Raw genomic sequence first — 20,032 nt, 5'->3', positions numbered from 1 at the left:
GCCTGCGGTATTGTGGTCTGTGACCTGTGGTTTTTTTTGCCTACTTTCACTAAAGCATGAAAAGACCTGTTAAGTCCCAGCTAGAACCACAGGGCACAGTGCAAGGCATTTGGTGTCCTCTGTAGATGTGCCCTGTTACTGCTTTTTATAGATCTACAGGGGTGCTTCAAGTTAGATGCTTTCCAAAAACTAGTTGCACTTATTATGCAAAGCAATATGCGTGTATGTTAAATGTAAATGCAGGTATATGCCTGATTTAAAAAAGTAAACCTCTTTCCAATGCTCAATACTTAAATCTTATAGTGCTTTTTATTTTTTTAATTTTATTTTAGTATAAAAGAAGAACCAAAATTTATGATACTGTTATTTTTAAAGGAACCTTTGCTTAGGCACTGGTTAAGTGCTCCGAGTGCCAGGGGAGACTGTGGGACACACACACACACACACACACACACACACACACACACACACACACACACTCTCTCTTTCTGTAGTCAAAAAACAAAGCTGCACAACCACGAGGCTTGGCTTAGCTCCCATGTTTGGAGTCACAACCCATTTCCCTTCCCTGCTTCTATAACAGGGGTAATTTGAGCCTCTCCAAGAGCAGCCGCCGCAGATTCCCCCTCCTTTTTACCCCAAATTGGAAGCTTCCATCTAGGAAAGTGGTGAGGCATGGTTGCAGCCGGAGATGCTCATTACCAAATTTGATTAGGTTTAGCTACAGGTTCGCACAAAAATGCCATGTGAACAGCCATAATAGTGGCAAAGACACCCTATTCCCTCCTCATAACTGTAATGTTAGTGGCGCAGTGGGTAGGCGCTCGCCTTGCAGCCAGAAGGTTGCAGGTCCTGTCCCTGCGCTGCGTTGTGTCCTTGGGCAAGACACTTAAACCACATTGCCTAACGGTAGCGCTGGTCTCTGGCTGCATGACCGCAGATGCTTGTCTCTGGATGAGTGATCTGGAACCATCATTTCATTGTGTGCCTTGTGCGCACAATGACAATGAGTTGAATCTAACATCTAATTTGCTCTTTGGAACTGAAATTGAATATTTCCATTACATATTTGTTGGTTGTGCTTTGTTTAGCATCTGTCTACAACCAAGGCTGAGTATTATGCTAAACTCTTTACATCTGCTGAAGCAAATCCTAAAATACTGTTCTCTACTTTGAATTCTATCCTCAAACCTCCTCAACTGCTATCGTGTGATACCATTGAACATTGAAATAATTTTATGAACTTCTTCAACTCAAAAATTGAACGGATCCACCAGCAATTAGCCTCTCAGAGCCCTTCTGTATCTGCTTCATCCCAAATAGTCTCTTGTAATTCACCAGCCATTACCTTTTCTAGTTTTTTTGCTTCCATCCACTAGTGAAATATCTGCCATTATTCAGAAATCCAAAGCTTCCACCTGCCAATTAGATCCTCTGCTGACCTACCTGGTCAAAATCTGCTTATCACATCTGTCCCCACTTATAACAAATAATATGCACCTCTCTCTTACTTCTGGTCAAGTTCCTTCGTCATTTAAAACAGCTGTTATTTCTCCACTGTTAAAGAAGCAGGGGGCCGATCCCAGTAATTTGAATAATTTTCGGCCCATCTCTAATCTTCCATTCCTTGCTAAAATTCTTGAACAAATTGTAGCCAACCAGGTTTACAATTACCTCTCTAATAATAATCTTTTCGAGGAATTTCAGTCTGGTTTTGTCCTCTACACAGCACCGAGTCTGCATTAGTTAAAATCACAAATGACCTTTTAATGGCAGCTGACTCTGGTCTCTTAACTATACTCATTCTTCTCGACCTTAGTGCGGCTTTTGACACTATTTCCCATTCAATCCTCCTTCACAGATTAGCTTCACTAGGTTTTACAGGTATTCCTTTTCTTTGGTTTCAGTCATACCTTTCTGGTCGCACCCAATACGTTCAGCTCAAAACTGCCAAGTCATTCATCACCCCAGTCTCCTCCAGTGTTCCTCAGGGCTCTGTCCTTGGTCCTATTCTCTTTGTTATTTACTTATTACCTTTAGGACATATTTTTAGGAAATACGGCATTCGTTTTCATTGTTACGCCAATGACACCCAGCTCTATGTCTCTTCTAAACCAAATGCTTTTCTCCCCCTGCCATCCCTTTCTGACTGTCTTTCTGAAATAAACTCTTGGTTTTCTGACCATCTTCTCAAATTGAATAATGATAAAACAGAAATCCTGCTGATTGGTGCCAAATCCACCCTTGCAAAATCCAGTCACTTCACACTCACCATTGACAATTTCACTGTCCCCATCTCCTCCCAAGTTAAGAGTCTGGGTGTCATCCTCGATAGTACTCTTTCTTTTGAGGCTCATGTCAAAAACCCCACTCGGTCTGCTTATTTTCACTTACGTAACATTAATCGCCTCTGTCCTTCTCTTACACCTGCCAGTACTGCAACTCTTGTCCACGCCCTTGTCACTTTTCGATTGGATTACTGCAATTCACTTCTCGTTGGTCTACCACTCAAACATCTCCGTAAATTACAGATGGTTCAAAACTCTGCTGCACGTATCATTACCCGAACCTCCTCTACTCAACACATTACTCCCATCCTTCAGGACCTACACTGGCTTCCAATCGACTGCCGTATCAAATACAAGATTCTTCTTCTCACCTTCAAATCTCTTCATAACCTTGCTCCCCCCTACATTGCTGCTCTAATCCATTACTATACTCCCTCACGCCCACTTCGTTCTTCTTTGTCACTGCTCCTCACTATACTTTCTGTCCGTTTAGCAACTATGGGGTCTAGAGCCTTTTGTCATACTGCACCCCATCTCTGGAACGCTGTGTTTTCTCTTTTGCTGTTTTAATCTTTGATTGTTTTTTTACCTGTAAGGCGACCATGAGTGCCCTGAAAGGTGCCTATAAATAAAATGTATTATTATTATTATTATTACATTAATAACATGTAAAAAGCTATACTTGGTGAATATTATAGGGGGAAAAAAAACAACCTTTTTTTTTTTTTGGACAGAATCCCTCTATTAGATGCTTGACGCCTAAATTAAAGATTAATTAGTGCATTTAGTTAGATCCAGAACAGACAATACTTTGAAATTATTATATCAACAAACCAAAACTGTATAATAATGAGCAAAACACTAAAATTATGTTAAATTAAAGCTGATTAAATATGTTTTGATTGAGCTCACGTTTTAACAGGGCCATTTATTAAACCAAACTGGATCACATAGCTGCCTGGTTTTTGTTTGGAGATTGAAGGCAGTATGTCCTCGACATTCCACTTCCATACAGATTAAGACATGCCGCATCATTATCCAACACCAGTAGCCAAATATTTGCCTAAAATTAGTCTAGGGAAACTGCCAGGACATTGGAGCTGTATCATTGCCACTTGACACTCATTAGACTTTCTTACAGTGTAATTTGTGACATGCTACAACAGAACTGTACTGTGAAATGAAGTCAAGTTAAAATACTGCAGGATCTGTTGTGCAGCGTTTGTATTTTCCCTCTTTTTATTAATCAAATAGCAAAACATAAAAGAATAAAGGGAGTGTAAACAAAAGTTTATTAATGAAGAGTGAGTTATTTATTCATGTAGGAGAAAATGTGTCAATAAACAGAAAGCAACCCACTTCATGGTGCATTAAAGCCAAAGTGAACAAACAGAACAGAGATGTTTATGCAAAAAGGAATGCTGCCTAACCCTGGGTGAACAAACTAAACACAAGACATGTACTCAACATGACTCCCCTTGAATACACACAAAACAAGATTAAAAAGAACCTCAAGAAATACAAAGGCATACAAAGGTTAGCGCAGGCCAGTGTCAGGACCGAGATGATGGGGCCGTCAGTTTCTGTCACCAGAGCATGAGGCTTTAAACAGCCCACAAGTCCAGCCATTCAGAAGGAAGCCTGCGGGGGGGGGGGGAACTCCTCTATGAAGTAAATGCCAGGAATATTTAGGGTACAGGACAGATTTATTGTAATAATTTAGGCACATATTAAGCATACAGTATAGTGCGATCATTGCTATTTGATCAAAGAAGTAGGTTTGAATCCACAGTCATAGATACTTTTGTGGTAAATGATGGATTTGACATAATTTAAAGTATTTCTTTGGATCTGTTGGCACTGCATACAGTGTCTGTGTAGGCTATAATTTAGTTTTAAGATCTCTTTCAACGCAGCTGCTTTCTCTTGTACTTAAACCACTGACTGACATTGGGATCAGCTGAATTTGCTTCAGCGTAGGTAAGGTGCAGCCTAAAATTTTATATCCACGTGGTCTCCACAAGCTGAATGCATGCACACCTGCTTAAATAAACATCTAATATTGTGCAAACCAAATCCATGCACATCATGAGCATATCAGGGTTACTCCTAAGAAAACATTAACACCCACTTCGAAAGCCTTGGTTTACCGTTAACAATCGATAGTTGTAAAACTCCTGCTCCTGTGCCCATTTTTGTTAATATCTGACGTCTTTTGGCGTTTCAGACACACTGCAAAACAAAGCAGGCCTTTATTTCCTTTCAAAAACTGAAATTGTGAGCTGGCGTCAAGGGAAATATTTCACTTGAGTCTGTTTTCTTTTAATGAAGTGCTATTTCTTGCCAATGCTCAATTGAAGATAATGGGCATTTGATTATGGTTTGGTAATGGCTGTTATGTGGCACAGCTTGTTTGGCTGTTAAGAAGTCAGCTAAGCCTGAGTCCTTAAAGGGACTGGCAGCTGAAAGTGTTGGCTGTGCTTCAGTAAAAAATCAGGGGTTTCCACTTGGGATCCTAATATTTTCCACTGTTGAACTCTACTGATGGACAGATGGATGTTTCTCCACTGTGGCTATCAGATGAGAGAGAGAGATGAGGAATCATATGCAGTGTTGCTTCTACAGTGCCCCTAGTCTTACATATCTAATAGTCTTTTATTTGTTAGGTGAAGATGCCAGAAGGAATAATTGCTTCTTAATTAAATCAACACACAAAAATTAAATTGGAATTTGCAATATTTCTTACGATATGTGATTTACAGTGAACAGTTCAGTTTTGCCCTGATTTGAAGAGGAGCAGTTTATATAATGGAGCAGATGAAGAAAATATCTGTATCACATTAGCTGAAAAAATCTATGTGATGTAGACCTATAATACAAATTTCTAGCTCTTCAATAGTCAACCTGAGTAGCTTTGCAAGATTCACAGTTTAAAATAATCCTTATTAATCTTACACTGTGCTCAGCGTAGCCCCGAGGTCATCCTTTGTGTGAAACAAGCTGTTTTAGTTCCTCTTTTTTTTTTTTTTTTGTCTTTCTGATTGGCTGCCCCTAACAAACAAAACACTGAGCTCACAGCTAGATCTGCGGAGCTGAAATGACCACATTGGAAAGATCGACTAATCACTGATATCATACAGAGCCAAGAGTAGAAAAAAACAAACTGTTGCTCCTGTGCTGACTTCATTATTTAAAACTTTGTGTTTAATAGGAGCATTCACTCTTTTAATGGTACTCATATGACAAATAAGAGAAGCACACTAGGTCAGCTTTAAGTGTTTCTTTTGCCACACAGAGACCGCAGTATTGGTTCAAAATGTTTTAATGTCCTTGTGCAGGCTGCATGCTGCAAACTGAAAGTGTGATTGTCTTGACAGTTGACACTGTTTCAGCACTCTGAGACTTGAAACAAACAATGTCACCACTGCTCACTGCAGAGGCTCATAAAGAGCAAACAATTATACGATGACTGAATTCTCACTGGATAATCGGCCAGTCTGTGTTCTGCTGAGTGTCTGGCTCCAGTCCATTCTGTTTCATTAATGAATTATATAAATTAAAGGGCTTATTGCTATATTCATGTACAAAGTCTCAACAGAAATGTCAGATAATATTTAATAATTCAGGGCCTTATTAATCCGAATAGTTTTCCATCATACTCAACTTAAGCAAGAATTAAATTGCTCTGTGTTTGGTGTTGAAAGTCTTTAATACCAAATACCTGCTGAAAGCATGCTGCAGTAACAGTGTTTTAGCAGTTCATGGGTAAATACCAACCAATATATTTATGACTATAACAACTGAATATAAAGTTTCTGTGTATATATATATATATATATAATTTTTTTTTTTTTAGCAGTACAGAGTATCTCTTTTTAATCATTTGAGCAGATTTTCATGTTGCTTTGTTGTTGCTGTAATCAAGTGTGGTCTGAAAAGGTCTCTGTTGCAACTCAGTCACCAAGCCCAGAGCGATACACTTTAAGTGTGCTTTGATACCCCAGGTGGCTAGTATTTTACACACATTGTTTAATTATCTACCCTCTGCCAGAGATGAGATACTCAGTGGGTGCCTCCTCCTCCTCCTCTGCGGCTTTTGCCTGTGTCTGCTACATATTTAATAAGCATCCATAGGGTGGAGTATGGCTCTTTCCAGATGCCTCAAACTCAGCATGTGTGTCTTCTGAGTTTGTGGGCTGAGACTCTTACAATCAATCAAATTGTTGCAAATCAGTCTGAGCCGGGTCAGGTGATGATCTGGTGCCAGACCTTTCTTGAAATGGAGCGTCCAAAATAAGCCTTGGCTCATGCTGCATGTATCTGCCGCTCAATCATGAACTTGGAGATTTGTCAGGGTCAGTGTGTCTGTGTAACAGACAGATTATAAATCACACAGGGACATAACCTCTGCAAGTGTGTGTACAGACAGAGCGGACGGCTATTGTTTATTCTTGCTGCTAGGAAACGCGGGAGTAACATTGTAGTGTAATTGTGGATATGAACACATCAGTCATTCATGCAGGCCATATCAGAAGGAAAAGCAAAGCCACCGGTCACTATGGGGGTAAGGGAATGGACCCCACCTTGCCGCTGACCTCAGCCGTCCTCTCAGTCGACCTTTTCGCAGGTCCATCACGCAACAGTCAGCGCTGGCGCCATAATCCCTTTCCATTCTAAACAATGGTGGTTGTAGAAGTTCACGGAGTGTTCTTCCCAATTGTTTCCTGTCTTTGTTGGTCCGCTTCCTCTCCGAGGTTATGAATGGACATCGAGGCCTAGAGTGCCGCCTCGGTAGCGGCAGACACTTTTATGAGACCAAAATACCAAAGGTTGACCTGTGGAGGCTTTTCCTCGGCAGGAAAAAGGACAAACTTAGCCGCTCGTAAAGCCGTCTGTAGGGAAATGGAGGATTTTCTTACTAAGTCTTATTATTTGAAAAATGTGAGTGACCTCTGGTGTGAGAAATCTTAAAGAAACTTTATTAAACTGTCTTAAATGACTCATTACTAATAGTTTTTATTTTGAAAACTGACACTAGATCACCTCCATGAACTACAAGGACTGCCAGTATTACCATCTTTGTCATGAAACTGTATTTGAGACGCAACCCAATATTTTCCTCCACTCATCACATGAATCATTTCTTCTATCTTGTTCAGGGCATCCCCGTTGATTTCCTGTGCTTTATATAATATTAATCCCTAAAGCTTAAATCTGTAGCTTTCTGCACGTCCCAGCAGCAAGAAGTAAATTAAACGCTGTTCAAACTAAAACAAAGGTAGAAAATCCAGATCTCCACATCTGAAAGACAGCATGTCCTTGCTGACCGTAAATAGCTTTTCTACCTTTAAACCACCAGCTAAAGCAAGCTTACTTACACTGTGCAAAATGCATCATAGCTCCTTAATACAGGCTGCTGTTGTTTTATTAAGTGATTTAAACCTCTGTTTGGTGATGTCACGTAGTGTTGGACCAGACGTCGATCCAGACGTTTTGAATCTCATGTTTGAACTATTTTTCTTTTTTAGCACTCCACAGATGGGGTCTTCTTTTCTTTTCTTTTTTTTTTTTGCATTTATTGCATACAATTAGAAATAAGTAAAAGTACATTTACGAAGGACATTTCAGAAACAGGGCAACAAAGATATGCAAAAATGGCTGCAAGAATCAGATCAGAAAAATGCTCAGTGTTGCTTTGAAGCAAAATAAGTGAGTAAAGCTGTTGAGCTGAGGTTGTTGTTTATTTGTATTGGCTCTGGCACCAACTCACTCCACAACTCACAAACACTAGTTCAGTTGTGCGGTGATGTATGAGGACCTTAAAACCCAATTAGTTGAAATTGTGTATAAATTCTGGCTCCTTTGACCTGATTAATATCACCAAAGTTTGATTTGTAATTGGGCAGGAAAGGGGAGGGAGGGCAGAAAAGATCGGACAGATTCACCAGTCATTAAAACCTGCTCCTTTTTTTTTCCTCTGCTACAACTATGCTCTTCATGGTTGCAGCTAGTCTCAGACCCCCTGACACACACCATGAGCCTATTTCTTCAAGCTGACTTAACTGCTCTGGCACTCAGTGTTGTGGAGCTGCACCCTGCGAACCCTCGCCGTTCAGCTACTGGAGCCTTCCCATGGAATCCCAGACATTTCAGGCATCTGTTAAAGCAGGGCCGATAGGCGTTCTTCAGCGCTATACACGCTCACACTCACCATAGTGGATTTGAAAGGGCTCACTGCAGTTTTACAGCCAGTTAAATAATATGTTTCTTTTTATCTACTTGTAACAAGTCACGTGCAGCTTTGATCCGTATGTCTTAGCAGTTCCTTGTCATTTATGGTTGCGTGATTAGGGTGTTAATTTTTGTGCTGTTGTGTGATATTTTGTTCCCATGCCAGATTGTTTTTGTTCTTGAGCGGAGTGTGACGTATATGTGTGTGTGTGGTGTGTGTGGTGTGTGAGTGTGTGATCTTCTTGTATGAATCCATAACAACTCACTCCATAAACTGGCACTGATGCGTCAAAGCCGAGCCCTAATATGTTTTGTTTTGTACCCAAGGCTGCACATAAATTACAAAATTAAAAAAAAAAACAGCATGTAGTAGTGCTCTGAAAATGGTTTTCTGTGAAAGGAAGCAGATTTAGAGGCTCAGTTATAATTAATTTTGGCATCCTGGTGCCTTAAAGGTGGTGAATGAGGAAGCTTCTCATTTGCTCTTGAATAATGACTGCTTCTTGCAAAAATAATAACTCCTTGAAATGGCTGCTTTGTTTTATCTTCCTTTGTGATATTGTGTGTTATTCCAAGCAGATGTTCATTATTTGCACGCTCAGAAAATCCCTAACTCTCTTATAGTTTCCGAGATTTTTCTTTCATTCCACAAGGTCTGTTGTTGGTTCTGCTGGAAACATAAAACATATGCACTTTAAAAGATTCAAGCATCATAAGTAAAGATTATTTTTATCCAACAGCAACAGTAACCTTGGTTTCCTGAGTAAAGAAATTAAAAGAAAAGGGAGAGAAACTGATGACGATCGGTTTGGATGCTTTTTGAAAGCTTAAAATCATTCTAAAGCCAAGAAACTACATTTTCTTATAAAAAGGGATTTAAAGGGACTTTTCTTAACAGTAAGAAATGATTTTCTTACTATTAACCCTCGTTTATTTCTAATGCTGCCCTATTAGTAAGAAGAGAGGTCATTAAACAGCGGTGTGACGTTGCATTAATAACAGATATGCTTTTGATGTCATAACAGGTTGTCATTATTTGACCCTGGTATTGAACCCTGGAAGGAAATGAAGATTCAAGGCCGTGGCGTGCGTCATTTGCCTGTCCAACAGGCACCCGTCAATGAGTGCGCAGTGTTTATCATTTCTATTCCAGTCACGGACGGACTGGATATCCTGCTTTCAGATGACAGTGATGGCGGCGCGACATTAAAAACAAAAAGTGCTTTTCCATGTTGTTTATGTGTTTTTGTTCTATTAACAGAGGCCGGAGGCAGTTAATGAAATTGTTTACGGTTCCTGTTGCTCTCCGAGTCATCTTAACCGAGCCCTGATGCTGCCGCTGCTGAGTCAGACCAACTGACAAGTGGTTAAATGAGACAAATAAACCCGGCTCATTAACCGTCGCACAATTCACAAATGCACAACAGCTCTAATTATTTTTTGTTCTTCTGGCTTGAGTTGCTTTAGCTTGAACAAGGTTGGGCGCAAGTGGTTTTATTGCCTGAAATAATTAATGCCATTATCAGTGTTTTATTCTTAATTATCATGATTATTGCTAATATCAGAATACAGCAACCAAAAATGCCCCCAAAAATAAATGTTCACGACAAAGAATTACATTGAATGGGATGAACACGAATTGGTTTGCTTTATTGCACTTACCCTTTTTACACAGCGTATTCAAAATGTCAACATTTCTATAATCAGATTTCACCAAAACAGAGACTTGAGAATATAATACATCATGACTAAACACAAAAACTAATGTCTCATTAATAACAATCATACTTTGCGTTTTTATTAGTTTACCATCTGATTTTTAAACTGTAAACCACATAATTCCCCATCATAAATTTCCCCCTCTGATAAATACAGATCTTTATTTTTAAACATTTGTGCTAAGTTATCAGGGGTGATGATGAAGCAAATGACTCAGTAAGCGTTGCTGGTCATTGTCAGTGGTTTGTTTTTATAGTGAATTTCCTGTGCTTATAAGACTTTGGTCAAAAAAACGTGATTAATTGCCACCTTTCCAGTTTCATTAGTCATGTGCAGAGGGAGCTGCAGGGACTAATATCGCATCTGTTCCTCACAGGCAGCTCTGTATTAATGACAGAAATTAGTGTGTATCGGGGCAGAGATGCCAGCTATTACTGCTTGAGATGAGGTGAAATCATAAATTAAGTGTCTGGGATTTGAATTTTGTTATAGAGCTTGCTAAAAATGGTGTAGACTGATGTTTATTATTGTGTTAATTGGTCAAAGGGGCAAAGATAATTTAAGTTGAGGAGGTTTTGTTTTCTTGCAGTGTGGTTCTACAAGTGTTTCTTTTTGTTTTGTTTTTCTGTTGTTGGACTGTGCGTGCCAGCTTGTACAAAGAACAAAATCCCAGGAAACTGTGTAAATATTATGTGGTGCTAGTATAACCATAGAAAACTACTGAGTCACTCTGTCATCTGATAAGATTAAATTATTCTTTGAGTGCATTGGCAGACAAAGAAACAAGTCTTCATCAGAGTGTGTGTGTGACAAACACACCATCAGTCAAAATGAAGTACCAGCCCTGGGTGGCAATCAGCCAATGCTTGTATCATAGTATATAACCCGCCAATGCATGACTGATAGTGTTCTGCTGTGTTTTTCTATCCAGGCATGTTTTTACTGCATTGGCAGTGTGTTCATTGTAATGCTGAAAAATGAAGCCATTGCCAATCAGACTGTTTCCAGATGATACTGGATAGCGGTTCAGAATCTATACTGTTCATAATATCATCACTTTTAACAAGATCCCCAACACCACTGTGGTTTACACATGGCTGTAGACACTCACCGAACATATTGATGAGGATTTGAACCAAATATTCCAAATTTCAATTCATCACTCCTCTGATTTTTTAGTCCAGCTCTTGTGTACATAGAGTAGTATACTGAAGCATAAAATGGACCTGGACTAAAAATGAGTGAAAAAGCTGCCAAATGTCCAAAGAAAAACTTTGATAGACTTTCAGAAAGCCTGGAGAGCTATTTTTCAAGACCACTTCAAAAAATTAAAAGTCCGGCTCCTTGGAAGTAAAATATAAAGGGGAAAAAAAGAGGTGTGGCTCAAGACTTTTGCACAGTACTGTAGGTTGTGCTAAAGATAGAAAGTGGAGGCCGTATACACGTCAAAATAATACCAAATGTATAAAAATCAAGAGAAAAAACTCAAATAATATTAATATGGTACATTTTTCTGCAGAAATTCTGGAAATTTGCTGATTTTGTTTTTTTGTACTTCTGCCTACCCTGCTAGAGAGCACCTCTCAGTTCAGCCACCAGAACCATATAGCAGGCGAGTCATACGCTGATGCTGATACCTGTCAGTACAGCTGATTATTACTAAAGGCAGCGTCCAGAATAACATAAGATCAGGCAGCAGTAAGTTGGAGTTTAGAAGGTGCTGCACTCAGTGTGAACCTCAGCAGATTGAACATACTGCTGTGAAAGGGTACAGAAAATAAACTTCCATCCATCCATCCATTTTCTTCCGCTTATCCGGGGCCGGGTCGCGGGGGCAGAAGCCTAAGCAGAGAAGCCCAAGCTTCCCTCTCCCCAGCCACCTCCTCCAGCCCATCCGGAGGGACCCCAAGGCGTTCCCAGGCCAGCCGAGATACACAATCTCTCCAGCGTGTCCTGGGTCTACCACGGGGCCTCCTCCCGGTGGGACATGCCCGGAACACCTCACCCAGGAGGCGGCCAGGAGGCATCCTAATCAGATGCCCGAGCCACCTCAACTGGCTCCTTTCGATGTGGAGGAGCAGCGGCTCTACTCCGAGCCCCTCCCGGATGGCCGCACTCCTCACCTTATCTCTAAGGGAGAGGCCAGCCACCCTTCGAAGGAAACTCATTTCTGCCGCTTGTATTCGCGATCTTATTCTTTCGGTCACTACCCAAAGCTCGTGACCATAGGTGAGGGTAGGAACGTAGATCGACCGGTAAATCGAGAGCCTCGCTTTTACGCTAAGCTCCCTCTTCACCACGACGGACCGGTGCAGCGTCCGCATCACTGCAGAAGCAGCCCCGATCCGCCTGTCGATCTCCCGTTCCCTTCTCCCATCACTCGTGAACAAGACCCCGAGATACTTAAACTCCTCCACTTGAGGCAAGAACTCGTTCCTGAGCCGGAGATGGCACTCCACCCACCCTCCACCAAAATAAACTTCTAGCAAAAATATCCCAACCCTTCATACTTGATGCTGCACTTTCTTTGAGGCCCCTGCAGTGCATCCACCACAGTTATTGTGGAAAGCAAGGAACACGCCCATACTGACAGACTTTGATCAGTCTGTCTTTAATCTGTTAAAATCTGTTAGATTATTCTTTATTCTAGTAACTGCTCTGCTTTCTACTTTCAGTAGAATCCTTGAGATTAGCATCTAGAAACATTTATTTTTTCTTTATTTTCTCTTGGGCCTTCAGCAAAAAAACCTTCTTTCATAGAAACTAAATACTACCCTTGTCATGGCCGTGGAATTTTAATTGCCAGCCACTGCACCACCACGTTCCTGTTTGGCATTTTCTCAGCTCTCGTGATCTCAGTGCAACAGGCTTGAAAAGGTTGTTGTTTCTTCACTGCAATTAAAAAAACTAACTAAATTATTTTAAAGGAGGATTGTGGTTAATGAAACATGTAGAAACTCCTTAGAGTTTATAGTATTTTAACTAGCTGAAACAACAGGAATAAGAACCTCTTTATGGAGTTTGTTTTTTGGCTTACCCGAAGCAGTCCAGAACATGAACAGGGACCTGTTGCAAACTCTGTTAGTCAATCTTTGCAGGCGACTCTTTCCTCCTTCTTTTTCAACACCCCACGTTGCTGCAGCTGGTGTTGGCGGGCACGCGATTGCAAATCTTTTTCTTCACCTCCCATTTCCAAGTTGGCACTGACCTGACGGGCTGACAAGGGCCTGATGTGGTTTGGTTGTTTGCTGTCCTTTTTGGGCCTGGGGGATTGAGCGTCCTTATTGTGTAGTGCTGCTGCCTCATCCAAATGAAACCTCAGCTTATGAGATAAAGAGCCAGACATTTCTGCAGCCTTATTCCTCAGCCTTCATGCAATCCTGCTGTACTTTGCACGGAAGAGATCAGACAGAAGTGACCGATGTGCCAGTGGAATCAGAGAAATAGAACCAGGAGACTTAAAAAAATAAATAAGATGCAGCCAAAAGTAAACAGACTGAAGCACAGCCGCCCAGCGCCTACCGCTCAAAAACCCCATCAATGTATTGTAATCAGGTGATTGTACAAACACAATATTAGAAGCGGAGAACTCAAGCTGAGCGTGTCTAATGGGCACAGATCAAACCAAGAAAGGACCTCTGCTCTTCAAAAACTGTGCCAGCGTTGGTGTTAACAATAATAAGAAGGGATTTGCATATTTTAAGGAAAGAATGGCAAATTCCCTCAAGCAGCCTCCCCAACGTCCTTCCCGCTCAGGGAGATCAAAGGTGGCTTGGTGTGGCCTCGCGCTCACAGGTTGTCAGGGTCTCGACCTTAAAACGTTTTTGACAACCACGCAAGAAACAAGTCTATCTCCTTCAGTGTGGTCACTCTTGGAGTGTGACAGTGAATAATTATGATGATGCTATTTAGGATGATTTAGCAGCTTTGATTTCAACTCAGCAGACATGGCTGTACAAGTAATTTGTGCAGTGAGCAAATGACTCGTACAGTCTTCTCTCGGGTCCACATGTGTGAAGCTCAGCATCAGTCACGAAAATCGATTTAGTGATAAGCTTAAGATTTTTTTTTGTTTGTTTTTCTTGAAACTTCTTCATCCAACTAAACATGAATTCAACTAATTAACCCCTCTTACAATGCCATGATTGATTTACAGTGCCCGGTCAAAAAAAAAAAATAATCACACCCTCTAATGTTTGGTCACCATTAAGGACTCGTTATACCCACCATTCTCATCCTTACGAATGGTAGCATCTCGCCAAGAGAGATCATAGCTGCTGGCTCAAGCTGCGCTTTCGTGCTGTTGTGGCCGGTCATGCACCTCTTGATTTTTGTAACCTTGTGCGGGTATTGTGAAAGAATTGAAGACGTGAGTGTGACTGAGAAAACTCTGGGGGAAAAAAAAACACTCAGTAATCTCACTCAGTAAATGCTTATTCTTTGGACTTTTACTGCTACGCCAGCGCGGATACAGAGGATTTACCTGAGCGGTGACAACTGTCGTTCCTGCAGCGAGTCGAACGCGCCCTGTGCACCAGTACAAATGGTGAAGGTGCTGTGGTGACTTTGTGCATGACACGACAAATCCGTAACGGCCCTTAAACTTTGATTACAGCACATATTTACCAGCATTATTTCCATCCAGAGTTGCATTAATGTTTCACTAAGATCCTGTATTGATGAGGGAAAGTTGCTGCATAAATTCTCCTCCAGAACATCCTAAAGAGTCTCAGTGGGGTTAAGGTCTGGACCCGTGTGGCGACCAAGCCATGCGTGAAAACGATGAGCCCGATGAATCCTGGTATGATCGTCTTGGAATATGGCCGTGGCATCGGGGAAGAAGAAATACATTGATGGAAAATCCTGATCATTCCATATATTCAGTTGATCTAATTTTTGGGGGAAATAGCATTGCAAAACTTAGACCTGCAATCCAATGGAAGGCTCTCCGCATGTTTGCTTAGTTAAATCCAGATGGTGACTTTTATTTGGCTGGGTAGTGTAATTTGATTTCTTTTGATAGCTTTAACTGCAATTATATGAGACTATCCCAGTGTAGTGGTTAATACATTTGCCTAACAAGTGAAAGATCCCTGGTTTGATCCCAGGAAGTGACACAAATCCCCTTGGGTTTGCGTTAGGAAGGGCATCCGGCGTAAATTCTGCCAAATCAAAGCAGTCGAAAGTAGCTTCATCCAACAAATAAGTGGCAGTTTTTGCACATTTGTTCACATTTTCATGAGCTCAAATTATTATGAAGATAAGCAGCAGTTTATGGCAGCAACTAAGTTATTTTTTAGCTCAGCTGTTTCAAAGAAAAAGTCACAGTATTGTCATAGCCTTGGGGTTGGCAGTGTTGGCATAGGCAGAGTCTATTTCACAAAAATTTTAACATTGGCCAGAACTTGAGAACGATGTGACCTAGGATGGTCAAATTCACACCATAGATTCATAATGTTCAAGCTAGATGAATCAAACTTCACACACTTATTCAGTGACTTAACTATAACAGCACTTTGACCCCCCCCCCCCCCCCCCCCCCCCAATTATGAATCCAAACAGTCGAGAGTTGGCACACACTCAGCAGTGCTTTTGTCTTTTATTGTAAGTGAAAAATACCTACAAGAGTTCTGAGTGATAAATAATCTCTTTAAAAAGTTCATTTGTTAGCCCAACATCCAAAACTGTAAATGGACATTTTTGAAACTTGTATTTTAGTGGGTGGTGACAGCAAAACTGAGAAATCTTTATTTTTTTAACTTTCTGTAGAACATTATTTTAGCTTTGTTGCTCAGTTTTGTGTCTGTGTGGTTTTGCTGCATTCAAAGTTGTAAAATAGTGTGTAAACATGAAGTCGGTGTGATCAAGTTCTCTAATAATAAGGCTGCAGCAGTTAAAAATTCTCACTTAAAGCATAAGGAAGGAGTAACATTATGACCATCTTTCACCACAGCTATGGATCTGCTTGGACTTTAACATTACACTAACTGCAGTTGCAGCTCAGGGAGGAGTTGTCAGCTGCTGAAAGCAATATTTCAGTCTGGGTGGAAAAGTTTCCAAAGCTGTTGAAATCTGTAAGAACGCGTAACGGGTTGTAGACATGATGAGGCACGATCAGTGTCCTGAGGCACTGAGCTGTTCAGCACATATCATGATTGTCTTGAGTTTATTGCAAAAGGCACCATATTTCTCTCAATTGGGACTTTCTTTTGTATGTCAAAAATGTATATGCATGCTAAAATGAACTCCAGAAGCACTTAATGGGAGCAGCTTGTGCTTTAGATCAGCGTAAAGACAGCTGATAGTGGTGAGGAGATGGAAAGATGGGAGCCACGCCGCTCGCTTTTCTTCAGCTTCCGCCTGTTTCTCTGCGTGGCTCTCGCGTCAGTTGCTGTCTGTTTGGGTGGGACACAAAGGGTTAAACCGTGTGCCTGTCTTCCTTGGAAAGGGGAGAGGCTAGTTGAATGGCTAGCTTCTACAGCCAGCCAACACATTGGCTAAGGCTGAGGGTGGATCTGCTGTTGGGCCTGTGCTGCGACATGGAGCCCGCTGGAGGATCGGGAGTCAGTCAGAGCACACAGCAAAGCTTTTGTGTATGTGTCTTTATGGGTTTGTGTGTGAGTGGGAGATAAAGTCCAAATTCAGCTTTTAAATTAACTTCGGAAATGGAAGGAAGAGTTCAAAGCTAGAGACAGTTTGGTTTTTTTTTTAACTGTGTGAAAATCGTTCTGTTTGTAAATCCTTTTGTGGGGTAGATTACTGAGACAAGCAGACTGACGTCGATAAGGGGTGATTATATCATTTGTTTTTCGAGCTCGATGCCCCCTTTAGCTTCCCTCTCACATTCTCATATTGCTGCTGCCCTCGCCAAACACACTCCTCGTGCACTTCAACAGCTTACCTCTGTTAATAAAAGAGGACGGGGGGGGGGGGGGGGGGGGGGGGGGGGGGGGGGGGGGGGGGGGGGGGGGGGGGGGGGGGGGGGGGGGGGGGGGGGGGGGGGGGGGGGGGGGGGGGGGGGGGGGGGGGGGGGGGGGGGGGGGGGGGGGGGGGGGGGGGGGGGGGGGGGGGGGGGGGGGGGGGGGGTACCTGTTGTTTTGTTCAGTACCTCGTGACACTAATGAAGACAAGCAATTTCAACACATGCACACCGAATCGTGCTCAGCGATCGCTGCCCAGCAGAGGAAACTGTTACAAAAACGACTGCACGTTACTCAGATTCACTGTTTCCTTTCACACACATTTCCCTTGCCTTTTAATGGTTCTGGGTTGGGTGGATGAACATCAGTTGAGCTTCATTAAAGACACATGTCACATCTATATGGCCCTGCCTGTAGCGCACGCTCATTATCAGCCCTGCTGCTGAGTGGTTTTAATCTGGCTATCATGGATGAGAGGCTAATCTCAGTGGGCAGGTCAGTCTGCTGTATTTACCTCTGAGAGTCCTACATCTCCCCTTGCACTCATCGACAACAGTGTGTCGGGCACTCACACACACGCAAATCCACACAGCCTCGTATTACGTAACAACTGACCCACAGACTTGAGTCTTCAGTTGATCTTGTTTACGCCCGAGACCTGTCGCCATCCTTTTATTGAGTATTTATTGTGACCGTCAGGGCGTTGGGAACCTTCTGTGTTAGCTCTCTCTTCTCTTAAAGAGAAGCCTGTGGTTAAATTTTCTACAACAACTTTAGATCATTTGTTTATTCTGTGGCTGTTTGAGCCAAGAGCTTAGAAATACATGGATATTAAACACGGGCTGTAATTAATAATACTTTTTGAGTATATTTTGATATCATGAATTGCAACACGTAGTGATGTATGACAGTTTCATCAACAGTAAGGCTTCAGCTAAATATTATTTTCATTGAAACAGGTCAAAGTTTCCCACAGTCTGAGGAGGATAAAGCTGCATCAACATTTGCAGTATAAAAAAACTTTATAAACTTCCCAGAGTCCAATAAAAAGCTGAAGCAGAAAGCAATGGCTGACATTTTTTGCCATTTAGAAAATCTTCACGAAGGGCTGCTGAGACAGAGGTTTGGATCTGTATCAGTGATTTCCAGTCTTTGTCAGAAGAGCTCCAGTACTTCTTAATCAACACCAGGTTCTGGGTTTCAGATGTGCTGATTTGATTTTAAACAGCTTTAAGGGTTGTTCAGATGAATGTTATACATGTGAAGTCAGCATTTAGGACAATTTGGTAACTCGTAGTTTCATACTGACTGTAGGACGTGGATGTTTATTTAGCCAAATATTTAACTGTTGTTTGTGTAGACTGTTTTAACTTTTCACAATATATATTGCTTTTAAAAAGTGTTATATTTAGTACGAAAATTATTGTAGCCAAAATTTGCAGCTTATTTGAACCATTTAATTGATCACTTTTAGCTTCCTTGCTTTTTTTTTTTTTTTAACTATTTACAGACTGGTTAGTCTTCTCAGCTTTTTACTAATTAGTTTTCTTTAGTCATTGTGGGCACCTATAACTTTTTGTTATATTATTATTGGTAATACAATAAACTTTATTTTATATTGTACCTTTAAAAATAGACTTTATAAAGTGTTCTGACTGACAAGCATAAACAGAATAGTCATAGGGTACATTTAATCAGAGGCCAAACATTAAGAGCTCACCAATAACATATCGTTTAGACTGATTAAGCTGGTTTTTCCATGTACTGCTTGGAAACTAGGCAAGTACCACCTGGGGTACAAGTATCCCTGGATACTTGTGGTCTTACGGAGATTATCATATCATGTTTTCTCAGCAGTTCAGTTGCCCAGTCATTGTTTTCTTACTTAACTTCATGAGCTTGGATTCTCCAAAGCCTAAATGACAATAAAAAGGATACTAAGTAAACCCAGTTTACACAGGCCTCCCTTGCAAAATACTTGCATACTTTAAATGCCAGTTTTTCCCCTTTGTCTCACTTTCACCAAGCCTTCTTGAGAATTATTTTTCCTTGGTCGACTTAGTGTTGGATCCCTGCTGTTTGTATTCAGCATGCTCCTTGGGCAATAGCAGATGGTCCTCTGGATTGCTGGCTTGTGGAGCAAGGAGGGATTTCGCTCCTGCTGACAGAGCAATATGACCATCTGAGGTTTCTGTGGAGTCAGAGAGATAAGGTTTAGTGTCAGTGGGGACTAATTAAAATCACCCATGTCATCTGTAGAATTGAAGTAAAATGTAGGTGTTTTGGGAAGTTATGGGAAGCTCCTCTCCCTGCCTGTGCTTTGACTCATCTCACCTTCATTTCACCTGTGGAGCGCTCTTTCTGATCTCCTCTTCTTCTCCCCTCTTCAGTGTGCCCCGCTCAGTGCAAACATCGGGCCTGCACCAAAGATGACCAGTGCTGCCATGACCAGTGCCTAGGCGGCTGCCTGATACCTGACTCAGCCAGTCACTGCGTGGCCTGCCGTGGCCTCCAGCATGAAAGCAACTGTGTGCAACGCTGCCCTGAAAACCACTTCACCTACAAGGGCTGGCGTTGCGTCTCGTTCGAATTCTGCCAGGATCTACATGAAAGATGTAAGAGAGAGAAGGAGCGCAGCAAGAATGCTGACTGCCACGAGTACGTCATCCACAACGGCGCCTGCATCCCCGAGTGTCCCTCCGGCTACACGACCGTCAACTCCTCCTTGTAAGTGCACGTGCCGTCGGTCTGATGGGCTCTTAGTGGCCTGCAAAGAACATGTTTGATCAGTGAGGTTGCAAACATAAATGCACAAACCCTAACCATACACATGCACATTCGCATAAGCAATGATTTTCTTATACAGTACCAGTC

General features: G+C 41.7%; 1 protein-coding gene across 2 annotated transcripts in view; it reads left to right on the top strand.

Moving 5' to 3' along the window:
• Window positions 1-20,032, top strand: part of insra (insulin receptor a) — a 61,368-nt gene that overhangs the window by 15,132 nt on the left and 26,204 nt on the right. For both annotated transcript variants that reach the window (XM_030751274.1, XM_030751275.1), the window contains exon 3: window positions 19,549-19,885. In XM_030751274.1, coding sequence (XP_030607134.1) covers window positions 19,549-19,885 — 337 coding nt within the window. The remainder of the gene's footprint in view (window positions 1-19,548; window positions 19,886-20,032) is intronic.

This window comes from Archocentrus centrarchus, chromosome 17, assembly GCF_007364275.1.
Source record: "Archocentrus centrarchus isolate MPI-CPG fArcCen1 chromosome 17, fArcCen1, whole genome shotgun sequence".
In the NCBI taxonomy this organism is placed as follows: Eukaryota; Metazoa; Chordata; class Actinopteri; order Cichliformes; family Cichlidae; genus Archocentrus; species Archocentrus centrarchus.
Note: the sequence above shows the minus strand (reverse complement) of the source record. Positions and strands in the feature narration are given on the sequence as shown.